The following is a 14,249-nucleotide window of genomic DNA, read 5'->3' as shown; positions in this document are numbered from 1 at the left end:
TCCAGCCCCCCTGGACCGGCAGGGGCTTTATTCTAAGAGTCACTGGCGCTGCGCTTTTCCTCCCCGTTTGTAGGTGAAACCCCAGTGGCTTCATTGGCTCCTTGATTTAAACCACGCCCGGCTTGCTGCCGGCTTTGCTGCTGCTGGGCCAGGAGGCCCAGCCACATCCCAACCCCGTCTGCCGGGAGCCCGGCTGCTGCTGCTATTGTGTGGATGCCCCGCGTGTCCTCTCTTCTCTTCCAGAGATGGCTAACAGGGGCCCGAGCTACGGCTTAAGCCGAGAGGTGCAGGAGAAGATCGAGCAGAAGTACGACGCGGACCTGGAGAACAAGCTGGTGGACTGGATCATCCTGCAGTGCGCCGAGGACATACAGCACCCGCCCCCTGGCAGGGCCCATTTTCAGAAATGGCTAATGGACGGGACGGTAAGGGCGGGCAGCGATCTCGGATGCTGGGGCGGTGGGCTGGGAAACCCTCCAGGGTCTCCTCTTTTAACGAGAGGCCACCGGAGGAGCTGCGCCTTGCCAAGCTCCTTCTGGGGGGGGGGGAGGGGGACGGGAATGCCTTTATCTCTTCGGGACTGGAAGGTCTGGGCTCCCTGCACAATTCCCTCGCTGGATTAGAGGACTCTCCACCCATCCTAGACATCACAGGTTCCTCCTGAGTTGTTGGCAAATTCGAAGTCCTTTTGCTTTTTCCAGTGAGAATAGAGATAAGTATTTCCCTGAGATCTCTCCAGCCTTCCTGGTGTATCAGCTCCTCTGGCGGGTGCGGTGGGGGGGGGGGGGGGCGCGGCGGCACTCCTTCCCGCAGGGGAATAGGTTGGATACATAGTAAAACAAAAGAAGGGCTGGAGGGGCAGGACTCACCACCTTCCCATTCTTCCTGGAGCCATAAGCCTTGGGGATGCTTAATGCCTGTTTGTCGAATGGATGGATTCTCTTGAAACTGAAGGGAATCCTTATTTGATAACTGCTTTTCTAAGGAGATGCTCCCGTGTGTTTGGGTGGTTGGAGACCACAGGTTGTGCTGATTCCAACAAGCCCGTCTTTTCCCGCAGGCTGTGATTTACTGTTACATAACTGCTATCTCACGCTTCTGTCCGGTTATGCCCAGCGCTTTGTTTATAGGGATCTGGGGGTACCCACCCAGTTCGGCTCCTTTACACATCACTAGCTTTTACTGGATGAGTTATTGAAGCCTGATTCTGATCTGCCTTTTGAAAGAAGAAATAATATTAGAGTCCATCATTTAATCTCTCCGGGAGCCACTAACTCTTCCCTCCATTGAAAGTGTGAAATCGTGGCCTCATCACTGCACATCATTCCCTCTCCATAAACCTTCTTTCGCTCACCCAGCAAAAGGAAAGGAGGGAAGAGGACTCCCGGGCTCTCCGTGGTCAGGAGTAGCCCTGAGAATGGAGTCGCCTGGGTCTTTGAGGTTCGGTATGGGAGCCTGACCACCCAGCTCAGAACCCATGCCTTCCTGGGGTGCAAGATGGGCCCACGCTCAAACCCGTGGGCTATGCCCTGTGAGGCCCAGGATTCACTTTGCATTGGGGGGGGGGGTAAATACAAAGGGAAACGCTGATTCTGCCTCCCCCTTTCCCTCTTCAGGTCTTGTGCAAGCTGATAAACAGTTTATACCCACCCGGACAAGAGCCCATTCCCAAGATCTCAGAGTCAAAGATGGCTTTTAAGCAGATGGAGCAAATCTCCCAGTTCCTAAAAGCTGCGGAGATCTATGGCGTCAGGACCACTGACATTTTTCAGACCGTGGACCTTTGGGAAGGTAAAGCCCTCGTGCCTTTGGGATCATTCTTCCCTCCCCCCACCCTTTTGCTTTTCTCTTTGTGAAACCTGCCCACAGTGTTCTTCCACGTATCTCCAGGCGTGTGTGTGTGCGTGTGAGGGGATTATCAGCTGTTACCCGCGAGCACTGTTAGCCTCCCACTTTGTGATGTTCTATATTGAAAGGGTTCTTCCTCTAAGGAGCACACACCCCAGAACACAGCAGGGACCCCAGCAAACTAACTGGTAAACAGAAGCCTCCGTGGAGAGGACGCTAAAACGGTTACACGGAAGCCTCTCCTTCTTCTTACCCCTCCCACCATGTACTTTTTCCCCACAAGCGATAGCTCCTGGAGGAGAGGGGGGCGGCGAGTACGCTTCTGACTCACCAGCAGCCAGGCTTATAGACAAAGCTGCCTGGTGCAATTCTGTCATTCGATCTGAGAAATAGATAGCACCCCACCCTTTTACTAAACGATTATCTGGGAGCTTTGTGACTATACCTTCCAGATGTGTATTTTCTTAGAGAGGGTGACAAATGATTTTTTTCTTTCATAGTCGTGAATTGATGTAAGAAATCTAACAAGGCATAAAAAGGAAATCAAGTTTCTGGACATATTTAACAATCCACCATGATTAGGGCAAATGATGTGGATGGAGGTACCGCCAGAGAATTGGGGACCCGTGGTCTTAGGGCTTAGTGTCCCCCAGAGCCCAAATGTGCACACCGTCCATGCGACTGTTCCACATCGGGTCTGCTGGGGGGACAGACAGGTCCCAGCAGGACAGCCAGGTTGACTCTGCACTCTCATGCTCATTGTCACTAGCTGTCATCAGTGGCCCGACCAAGAGGGTGCCCAGGGTAGTGACCCAAGTGGCTCTGCTGACAGTGAGAATGGACTAACTCTCTCCTGTGATCAAGAGAATGATAGTTAAAGGGGTATTCAGATGATGGTTGAAACGGATTTCTAGCAGAGGACCATTCTACTAAACAACTTATAAAGAAGCCATTGCCTCCTTAATCCTCACCCCCTTCTCCATGTCATACACAGAGCTGGCATTTCCTGTTTCCTTCACAGATGAGTAGTTAAAATCCTAAGACGCCAATCAGTTTATCAGTAATGTTTTGCCATTATTTAGAAACTCAGATATTCAGACCTTCAGGCCAGGCTATTGGACTTCATGGACACTTGCCTCCAAATCCCCACAGAAAGTCGCAGTTGAGACTTGGTCCCTGCTTTTTAGGTCAAAGCTATGATGACTTTCCCTTGCTGATAAAAATTCCTGCTGCTTATTGATATTTTCCTCTACACTAGGCATGGTACTTGTGCCTTTCTGCATAACGCCAATCAATTCTCCTAACAATTCCAGGAGGTGGGTGTTAGGAATTTCCCCATTTTATAGATGATGAAACTGGAGCTCGCCCATTATCGCTTGTATAGATCATATGACTGGCTAGTAATTAGCAGAGCCAGGACTCAGACTCAGGCTCCGTGAGGCCAAAGAGTAGGGCCTTAACTAGTCTGCCATGCCATGCTTTGGCCAGGATGCTGTTTCCTTATCCTACACCGTGAGTGTGCCGTTGAGTCATAACAGTGACTGATGAAATGAAGAGTAGGGGGAGGATGATTCAGGGCTGTGTGGGATGGAAGGTTAGAGACCCAGTACTTGGAGGTTTGTATAAATGGAAGGGGTCCCAGTGAGACCCCCCAAGTACAGGAAGTATATACGAGGAGGAAGAAACTGGGAGGGCTACGGGAGATGGGGATCCCAAGGGTGCTTTTCTGTGTTGAGGATGCTCTGTTTGCCTTTCCCCTTTTTCCAAAGACCACACAGGTGAACTTTACACCCAGGAGGTGCTGGTAGTGAAGGGGAGGAGGATAGGAAACAAAGGTCCCTGATAAGCAGAGTAGGTGGAAGTCTACACCACCTGCCCCAGCCCTGTGTGTCAGATACCTCTTAGGGAAGAGGGAAGTTGAGAGGCATCAGTGTGACTGTAGGAGCCTGAGATGGAGTGGTGGACAGATGGGCTTCAGGGCAGGGTGTTGCTCTTAGAACAAGGGAACAAGGTGGACACTGAGGGGTCTCATTCCCAGGGCAAAGAAATAAGGAAGGAGACCACTCCCACGGTGTTGTGGCTGAGATGCTATAGGCAGGACAGCTGGCAATAGAACAGATGCTTCGGAGGGTCCAAATGGCCTCTAGAGGCACCAGGGCCTGGCGGCCCCGTCCATGGAGAGGCAGCTCAGGATTGAGGTTTGGGAGATTCAGTCTATTTGCTGGAGAGGATACTTGACATCCCCCAAGTGCACTGTCTGCAGCTCAGGCTGGAGCTGGTGACCATATAGTGAAGCAAGAGACAGGAAAATGGGTTGCTTTGAGCAGAGAAACGGGGCGGGGGACGGCAGCCTTGGGCAAGCCCAGCACTGTGACCCATGGAACAGCAGCATGGAGAAGTGTGAGGCTGGATCCTTCTGCCAGAGCTGCTTGTCACCCGTGAATTTAGGGATGAGTAAGCTGGAATCAAAGGGATACCACTGGGCGGGCAGGCACGTGTTGACGTGCCTGTGCGCGTGTGAGGTTGTCCACGTTTGTGTGCTCAGCTATTGGACTGGCCATCCCCTTAGCTTAGTCTCACATTCTTCCTACTCTTCTGCACCTGGGCTGTGGTTTTAATGCTGTCCTCAAATTTCAGATTACTCACATTCACTCCTGATCCCGTGCACTGTGGTCATGGTGGCTGTGGCTCTGAGCGGCCAGCCCTCCTTGCCTGGGAGCTTCTCCTCCTCCTCTGCAGGCATTTTATGCTCAGCAGCTCTGGTCTCCCATCTCCCCTGCTTGGCATCTTCCTAAGTAGGGCTCTGCTTGCCCATGGCTGCCCATGACTCTGTGCTGCTCTTATGTTGCAGATGAATAACGCCGCAGGAGCCAGGGCTCGCCAAATGCCTTCTCATTTATCTTCAGTTGTTTAGACAGGCAGGCGTCCCAGATGTACCCTCTCTCCTGAAACCCTTTTTAGATGCAAGGCGAAATGTTTGGAATGGACTCAGGGGCAACCAGAATAAAAGGTTCAAGGCTTTAAGAAGGAACCCAGGGCTGAATGGCCTAAAAAACAACCCAACCTCAGAGATATAGACAAGGCTCCTGGAGTTCCCCTCAGAGGAAGCTGGGGTGACCAGTTCCCTTCAGTGATGGGGGAGAAGTGAGGGCAGCTTAGAGCCGTGGAAGGGGACTGGAGAGGTCTTTCTCATGGAAGAGAGAAGGTAGATGCCGGGCAGGTTACTTTGGGATTCGCCCTGAGAACCTGGAAAGGGCGGGCGGGGCCGTCTCAGCTGTGACTTAGGAGCGCACAACAGAGGTTAGCTTTCAGCATCTCTTCAGTGGAGGGAGACAGGGAAGGAGAGGAAGGGAGTAGACAGAAAATGAGGTGTGTGTGTGTGTGTGTGTGTGTGTGTGTGTGTGTGTGTGTCTGTGTCTCACTCTCGTGAGAGCGAGTGAGTGTGCTGGTCAGAAAGCCTGCAAAGAAAGCTTACCCTGAAGGTAGGAGAGTGCAGGCTCCTAAGTCAGAAATTAGACCACTCTGTTCAAACCTCTGTTTCACCACCTATCAATGAACTTTTCTAAGCTTCCGTTTTCTCAGCTGTAAAATGGGGATAATAGTGTCTGTTTCACAGGGTTGATATGGGGTGTGAATGAGATAATGCATTAAAAGTGCTTAACACAGTGCTGGAAAGAACAGACCATAATATATGGTAGCAATGTTCAAATTACTATTATCACTGGCCTATTTTTTTTAAGACTAATAGAAAATAAGGGCAGCAGGAGCAAGGCTGGAAGGGCACATATTCTGTCTCAGAACAGACGGACTTCATGAAGCGCCTCACACAGCAGCTGGTAGGGTTGCCTGGATGGCCTTTGCCCTCTCTGTCATCTGAGGTGCCTTCACCTCATTGACCATTCTCCAAAACGAGGGACCACCTTTATGGGTCTCCTCATTGACTTTTTTCCACCTCGTGGTCATTACCCTTTATGTTTTCCCCCACAATATAGTATTGCTTTGTCAATTCCAGACCCTGGGATCGTGGTACTGTGGAAAGAGCATGAGTTTTGGAAACTAGCTACATACTAGCTACGTGACCTTGGTTAAGCTGCTGAGCTTCTCAGAGCCTCAGTTCCCTTCCCTGTGAGCAGCACCTCCCTTGCAGGGTTCTTTCAAGAATTAACTGTATAAAATGCCTAGCACAACGCCCGGCTAAGAGACACCTAATAAATGTTGGCTTTTTTCTCCTCTGTTGTTAGTCCATCAGCAACTAGCCTTTTTGGTTCCCATGCCTAACCAGGCAACGAGCATTAGCGACCTAGAATTCTAGAATGTCAGAGGAGGCAAGACTCAAAGATCAATCAACTCTGATTGCTCTTCTCCATAATCCTGCTGACGAGGATCCGGGACACATGGCCTTGTCCTGCCTCCCTGTTCCCCTCCTTGATGACTGGGTGTTGGAGGCTGGTTTATACCGGGGGTGGGGGGGGCAGAGTGCCCGGAAGGTCCAAATATGTCCTCCGGGAGGTGTCGCTGTATGTGTCATTCCTCAATAGCAAGAACAGAAGAGACATTTCACCCAATGTGAGAGCTGTTTTGGGATATAGTACGGTACCTGTAGTGACTCAAGATAGTACAGAAATGCCTGCCGCCTGAAGCCTCCTTTTCTCTCAGTGCAGCCTTCACCGCATTTCCTGCAAGCACTGCTCATACCACACTTGAGTTTGGCGGGCTCTTCCTGCAGCGGTGGTCCTCCAACTGCAGTGTGCATCAGAATCCACTGGTAGGCTTGTTAAAACAGATTGCTGGATCCCAGCCCCAGAGTTTCGGAGGTATTAAGTCTGGGGTAGGGCCTAGGAATTTGCATTTCTTACCAGGTGATACTGCTTCTGCTGGCCTGGGAATCCCACTATGAGAACCACTTCCTTACAGATTTTCTCCAGGGAGGCAAGCAACAAAAATTCATAAAGCCCACAGAGCAGCCCAACCTACCCTCTGACATTTCTCCCTTATCCAAAGCAATAATTTTTCTACTCTGAGTGGAGAATTGGGGGCTATGCCTAAGTTATTACTCAGGGAAATAAGAAGTGGTTTCTTCATCCACTGACCGCTTTCTCTGTAAGTCCCAGAAAGATGAAAAAAAAACAACCCAGTATTCTAAGAGTTACAAGGTTGAGTCAAGACTAATGTAAAATAGGGCGGTCTTCTCTGGTGGTGCAGTGGTTGAGAGTCCGCCTGCCGATGCAGGGGACACGGGTTCGTGCCCCGGTCTGGGAAGATCCCACATGCCGCGGAGCGGCTGGGCCTGTGAGCCATGGCCACTGAGCCTGCGAGTCCAGAGCCTGTGTTCCGCAATGGGAGAGGTCACAACAGTGAGAGGCCTGCGTACCGCAAAAAAAAAAAAAAAGACTAATGTAAAATAGAAGTAACTCCAAAGCAAAGAGTTTTGAATGTAAGACTGATTTTTAGTATTGAAAGTAGAGTGTCCAACCTGACTTTACCTGCCCAGATGTAACTTCTCTGGCCTTTTCCTTTCTCTTTACCCTTCTTTTTATTTTTTCTTCCCAAAGACATGTGTAAGATAGCATGAAAGTAATAAAAAAAAATTAAGGGAACAAAATCCTTGTTCAAGTATCTCTATGGTGAAAGTCTTCAAACTTCATGGGCACTAAGAATTCCTAGGTCGGGGCAAGGGGTACTTATAATGCAGAACCCTTGGTCCCTCTCCCCAGAGATGACCATTTAGTAGCTGGAGTGTAAGACCACACCTGGGGAGACATTGCTTTGTGATAATGCAATAAACAGGGAATAGAGTACTGTCAAGTCAAAGTGTCAGTTGCTCTCTGAGGTTCTGACAAGGAGAGCTACTGTGCCACCATCTCTTTTTACAACTTCGAGTCTAATATTAGCTTCCCCCCATGATAGAGAGCTAGAAGAGTCCAGGAACCTGATTGAAATCCTGAGCTGTTAGTGTAAATTTGACCCCTCTCTTTTGTGTATCACTTCCTTCTATGGCCAGCGGTCTCATCTGTTGATCACCACCCGGACTCAGTCTCATTCCTGCGTTCCCAGCACCTAGAAAATTCCCAACACCTAGTTGGTACTTCTTTAGAACTGTTCTTCTTCTTCTTGGAAAACTAGCTTGAGCAGCAGTTTTCAAGCTGTCTTGCCAAAGTTTCTGGGGGTACCTTTCAGGGAACAAAGAGATTCCGGGCTGCTGGAGCTCTGAGCAGGCTCCCAACTTGTATCAGAGCCCTTTAACTATTGATGTGACTTCTGACTTTGTGGACGATAGCTCTGAAGCAAGGAATTACTGCTTAACAACTTTTATTTCGTGCCTGCCACATGCCAGACATTGGGATGCTTTTAAAAATTAAAAGCTGAAGTACTGAGGCAGTGCTTGCTTATGCGTCAGAATCATCACAGGATATTGTCCCAGCATCTGAATTTTCAAGCTCCTCAGGTAATTCTTCTGCTCAGTCCAGTTGGGAGTCACCAGGTGAAACCCATGTATCTCAAAGTTGTCTGATGGCATGAACCACATGGGGAGATTATTAAAAATACAAACTCCCGGGCCCCACCCCAGGACTGCCAAATCAGTCTGTCCAGGGATGACCTCAAATTTCATATTTTTAAAAAGGCCTTCCAACCCCAGCCCATAAGTAGTCCCAGAAGCTTGGGAAACCATGTTCTGCAGCAGGCTGGGTTCTAGGCAGATGGTACACATTGTTGGGATACAAGAAGTTCAGCTTTTGTTGCTTTATAACTGGTTCGCTTCACAGATCTTCCCTCATCTCACTGCTCCTTCAGACATTTCAATTTTTGACCCTCAGCTACAGGATTCAGTCTCCATAAACTGCCCCCTTCTACCCAACAGCACTTGATCTGGGCTTCTGAACTGGCAAGACAAATGAGGCTGGAAAGAGACCCTCCTCCCATTTGGTTAGCCCAAAACACTGGAATTCTTTCCAAGGAATGTCTATTAGAAAACGAACTAGACATGAACTGGTTACAGAAGGCAGATTTCTGTTTGTTATGTTATTTCGAATCTTGACAATAATTATTTTAACTTGATAGGCAAACTGATGGGGGACTCTGGGCCCCAACTGCTTTCTTTTGCTTTCATCTTATTCAGGTTGAGACCTTGAGAAATTATTCCAGACAAAACATAGACTTATGGTCATTTGAAGTTTGTGCCCCAGATTTTGTGGGGCCCAAGAACTACTCCCCATTTGTATCCCTCCAGTGCCTCCCTCTGGCCTGGCACTGAAGCAGCCACTGCCACCCTTCAGGCCATTCCTGATCTCTGAGCACCGTGCCTCCCAACCAACCTGTGCTGGGGACCCATGGGAGATGGCAGTGTGGCCTCCCGGACTGATTACAGGCTTTGAGTTCAGACAGACCTGAGCTAGATCTGGGCCCTGATTCACTTGTTGGGTGGCTCTGGGAAATTAATTAACCTCCCTGAGTTAATTTTCCCATCCACACATTGGGAGGAATCATATCAAGTCCACAGGGGCAAGGTCACTTATAATAAAGTGTCTAGCCTATCATTTATAACAAATCTCTTGTCTCTGGCCCTTTCTTTAAAAAAAAAAAGCTTTTCCAGTTTGTTCCTGTCTAATGCCTCCTTCCCCAGCTTCTTCTGCCCCAATGGTGCAATTACTTCCTTTTGCACTCTCCCAGGATGAGGGTGGGGTGAGATTTACAGGTCAGGGGGCCTGGATATCTTACCCTTGCCCCCAACTTAATTCCCTGTGTCCTTTCTGGGTTCATACAGATATATATGCATTAGCCATATGTGGTGGGGACTGGGTCTTTGGTTTAACAGAGTTTGCTTCCCACCCTGGTCTCCAGGGTAGTATCTGTGGCTGGTTGCCAGGTGCCAGGCTCCACATTTCCCCAGATCCTGGACATGCCAGATGCGCGCTGTTTCCAACCACCAGAAACAGATTTCTGGTGTGCTTTACGTACAGAGTAGAGATGAGTGATGTACCTGGACCTTCCTAAGCCTCCATGTGCTTCATAGTTCCTTGAGGTTCTCTTTAATGACTCACTGCTTGAAAGCAAACCTTCTTCCTATCTCTTCCCACGGTGATCCTTCAAAATATCATCATGCCAGTTCTATCAAAAAAAAATGTATCCTGTAATACAGTGACAGTTACAGAAATGCTTTTCATCTGCGGAAGAGAAAGATCATTCTCATAACCTCCTCTGCGTTTCCTCTCTCTGCCTTCTCAGTATCCCTTGTGCCCTCCTCCTTCCATCTGCTGCCCAGGTCCTCCTTTCTCCACCACCCCAGCTGTTCCTTGCTCCTGGGGGGCTCTGCACTGAGAACCTCACATCCTTGTATCCATCAATCCATCCCACAGGGCCTCAGGATCCAGGAAATCATCCTGTGGTTAATGTGGGACGGGGGATGGGGAGAGAGCAAGGAAAGAAGGATCTGCTGTCTCTCTCTCCTCTTTGAATAAATGGACATCCTGACCTGGACTTCCTCTGTGGGCCCTAATTGTTTATTTTGTTAGAGTTATGCTCCATTCTCACTTTCTGTCTGCCTTTCCCCTGTAATTCTGTATTCCCCAGTGACCGGGCTGCAGCAGCCCAGCCGGAGATTGCAGATGGTTCACTCGGTCTCAAGAGGACCTTCAATGCTTGCCCTTGACTTTCACAGCCCCTGCCAGGCTGAATGCATCCACCCTGCCCCCGCCTAACCCTTTAGCTTTTGCACTCCACACTCGTGCGTGGACCTTCGATCTGGTTCTAAATTGCGGGGCCAACCACACAGTAGCATCTTTCCCTTTCCTTGTCCAGGACACGTCGGTCCGCTGGAAGCGGGGAGGGGAGAAAGGATGGGAAGAGGAGGCTGCCTTGTAGCCCAGTGGATGAAGGGCCCCTGGGCTCCTCGGGTGACAATGTCCCCCTCCACTGTGTGAGGGAGCACACCACACATTTCTCTCTCTCTCTCTCTCTCTCTCTCTCTCTCTCTCACACACACACACACACACACAAGCCATTTATTTATTGTCTCCCTTTAGCTCTTCTCAAGCAGCACAAAATGAAGAGCTTCTCATTGTGTCATGGTGGAGTGCTCTGTGTTTATTTGCTTTTCTTCATCTGCCAGGCCTCCAGCCTAAAAAAGCCAAGTGAAGACTCAATTTGATGCACATGGGTGATTTTAGACGCTTTTAACCCAGATATAGGAAAAGAAAGAAGCCACCTGGGCTTTGGTGTCGTTGACCCACCAGTAAATTTCTTTCCGGTTTCCTTTTTTCTTTCCAGTCCTTACGAAAATCCTCTTGTGCAGACCTCATGCCAGCTTACCCACGGCACCTCCCCTTACCACCGCCCGCAGAACCCACCGAGGCCGGGGCCTCTGCATAGGGCAGGGACCTACCGCTGTCTGAGCTGCTCAGTGTTTGCAATGTGTTATTCATGTAGCAACTGTGAATGGATTAGAAACTCACTATCCCTGGCATGTACCATATAGAGAATAATTAGCCAGATGTTTTGCTCCTTTCTGAGAAGCTTGGCTGTGGTTGTCTTCAGGCCACTTTGAGGAGTATCTTGTATCCCTCTCCCTTGAATGTGCTCGCCTACAGCCTCCTATGAGAACTCTCTTCCCAGAGGTCCAGCCCCATCCTTCCCTCTTCCTTGGCCCTGACACATGCTTGGCTTTAATCTCTCCTTCGGCTTCCAGGGAAGGACATGGCTGCCGTGCAGAGGACCCTGATGGCTCTAGGCAGCGTTGCAGTCACCAAGGATGATGGCTGCTACCGGGGAGAGCCATCCTGGTTTCACAGGTAAAAATCCCTTCCCAGCCACACACCCTCTCCCTCCCCAGGCAGAGGAGGATTTTAACAAGAGCAAGCATCTGAAGCCTTGTAGCTCCCCGGAGGCTGTTTTGACACAAAGTCCAGCCTAGCAACAAGCACTCCCAGCCCCATAACTGAATCCCCTGGAGCAAGGAAAGACGGATGCTGCCTGTTCAGGCCAATATACCACCCAGGACAAAAGTCGCTGGGCCTTTCCTACTAGATACCTGGATCCTCCAGCTCTGCCCAGGTTATGTCTCTCTTGAGATTTGAACTTGGTTTCACTAGGAGCCAAGTAGCCTTGAATCTACTTATTTATTTATTTATTTTCCTCATGTAATGAAGGGAAAACATGTTTTATTTGCCAGGAGAGTCCTGAGACAGTCCTGTCACCCCAGTGTATCCACTGATAGCGCTGTCTGTCACTCTTGGAGGAGGCCTGAAGTGGATAATAAGTTATATCGTCATGTCAGTAAAGGGCCTTTCTCTAAAGAGATTATTTGCTTTGTTGTTTGTTTGTTTGGGGGGAGAGGGGTAGCAAGGACTCTTAAACTCCACCCCTAGCTCAGTGAGAGATGAAAAGAGCATGTTGTAGCAGATAATTGACTCTTCATTCCCCTAATCCCCTCCTCTTCTTGACAGTTAAGAAAAGGTACCAGCTTGTGACATTTTAAATGAACCTGGTCTGAAATGCTCCTAGATATCGGCCAATTGAAACCCTGGTTTTAGCCCCCATTTTGTTAGTGATCTACCGTGGTCTATGTGGCCCATAAAACCAACATTATTTACTATCTGGCTCTTCACGAAAGTTTGCAAGCCTCTGGTCTAGAGTAGGAAATTTCCCCTCCTAACACCTAAATCCGTCAGCTTTAAAGTGGGACATTAATCCTTGGCCCCATACAGGGAAGGTGGAGTAGGATTAGTGACATGATTTGTAAGAAGAGCTGATTTTAATTTTCACAAGGGCTTGAGGTAACTGTGAGAAGGGGGGGCAGGAAAGCTGTCTGAGAGTAAAGTATCCAGAGAGGCAGCACTTGTTCTTTGCTGTGGAAATTCTGGAAAATCACCTGAGCTTCTAAGATGTCGAGAGGTCGTGTTTCATGGCAGGGCCCGTTTGTGGTAGGACCATAGCCCAGGGTAGGGCCATATTTCATAGGATCATAGCCCAGGGTAGGACCATAGCCCAGGGTAGGATCACTGCCCAGGTTAGGGCCATAGCCCAGGATAGGATCATAGCTCAGGGTAGGGTCATAGTTCATGGCAGGACTATAGTTCTGTATAAGGCCTGCCTTTCTATTTGGTGACCCCCAGAAGAGCCTGTGTAACTGCATATCTTGGAAAAGTTTTGAAAACGGAATGACATTGTTTCATCTCACTCCCTCTGCCCAGGAAAGCCCAGCAGAATCGGAGAGGATTTTCAGAGGAGCAGCTTCGCCAGGGACAGAACGTAATAGGCCTGCAGATGGGCAGCAACAAGGGGGCCTCCCAGGCAGGCATGACCGGATATGGGATGCCCAGGCAAATCATGTAAGACGCTACATCCCGCGACCCAGTAGAGAGGACGAACGTGCCACACCATGGTCTCTATGATAAAGAAATAGTTAGTCACCTTCTGACCTTCTCTTCTCAAAGCCTCCTGTCCCTGGTTTTTGCAAGTGCTGCATTTCTGCCGCGAATCCACGTTGCCTACGGCTGCCACCTTCTGTTCATTTAGAACTATGCAAAGACTCCGCTTCCTTCCTCTTCCTGAGCTCCTTCTTTGCCCTGAAAGCCTTCATGTACCTGATTATTTATTTATTTATTTATTTGCCAAAAATTTCCCTCCTCAACTTATAGAACGCACCTAATAAACAAATTAGTCTTGTGTCCTCAAGTGTAAAGTTCCTTCCTCGTCTTAGGGACTTTGCCGGCAGGGCTGGTCTCCCCTTCATTCAAGAGGCCAGCTAGCTGTAGCAGTAGAAATATAAGTTAACTTTGAGGAAGCCCTTGCAAGGTTGTATTGCTTATCTTGACAATTGCAGTAGAAGTTTAGGAACAGTTTTGCCCACTCTGACAGCCTAAACCCATGCGTTCAAGGACAAGGTCTTTGGCTCCCACATATTTTTTGAGTACCTACCTTGTGCTTATTATGCCAGACTCTGGGGGAACACAGGAATGAACAAGCTGAAGCCCCAGCTCTTCAAGAGCTCTGCTGTAGATGCTCAGGAGCTATCTGACAGAGGGGTGGTTTTATCAGCTGGACGGGTGATGATTAGTTGAAGGAAAGAGCATTTTTCCATTCTGTATCAACAATCTTTATCCCCACAGGCCAGATTCTGGGTCTGATGCAGACATTCATACAGCTTCTTCATTAGCCAGAAGTGAAAGCAATGTAGATTGCTCTCTTACAGTTGTTTACAGGGTCTAACCCCCTAAGACTCTTGGACATTGTCTAAGACTGAGATCTAGCTAAGATGAGAAAGGTTTTAAACATTTTCTCATCCACAGAACACTTAAGTAGGCAAGTACACCTGGGGACCACCAACTCATCTTACTCTTTCCTACCAGTAGAAACAAGAAAAAAAAAAGTGACTCATGTTGGGACTTCCCTGGTGGTGCAGTGGC

The 14,249-nt window shown here is 49.1% G+C and overlaps 1 protein-coding gene across 1 annotated transcript; it reads left to right on the top strand.

The window, feature by feature from the left end:
* Positions 1 to 243: 243 nt before the first annotated feature.
* On the top strand, positions 244 to 13,513 carry TAGLN3 (transgelin 3). Its single transcript, XM_060150617.1, has 4 exons — positions 244 to 425; positions 1,617 to 1,791; positions 11,531 to 11,633; positions 13,035 to 13,513. Exons 1-4 carry the CDS (start codon positions 246 to 248, stop codon positions 13,174 to 13,176), a joined length of 600 nt encoding a protein of 199 aa, XP_060006600.1. The 5' UTR covers positions 244 to 245; the 3' UTR covers positions 13,177 to 13,513.
* Positions 13,514 to 14,249: the final 736 nt, after the last annotated feature.

The sequence above is a fragment of the Lagenorhynchus albirostris genome, chromosome 5 (genome assembly GCF_949774975.1).
Source record: "Lagenorhynchus albirostris chromosome 5, mLagAlb1.1, whole genome shotgun sequence".
Classification (NCBI taxonomy): domain Eukaryota; kingdom Metazoa; phylum Chordata; class Mammalia; order Artiodactyla; family Delphinidae; genus Lagenorhynchus; species Lagenorhynchus albirostris.
This window is presented reverse-complemented; position numbering and strand designations above follow the sequence as displayed.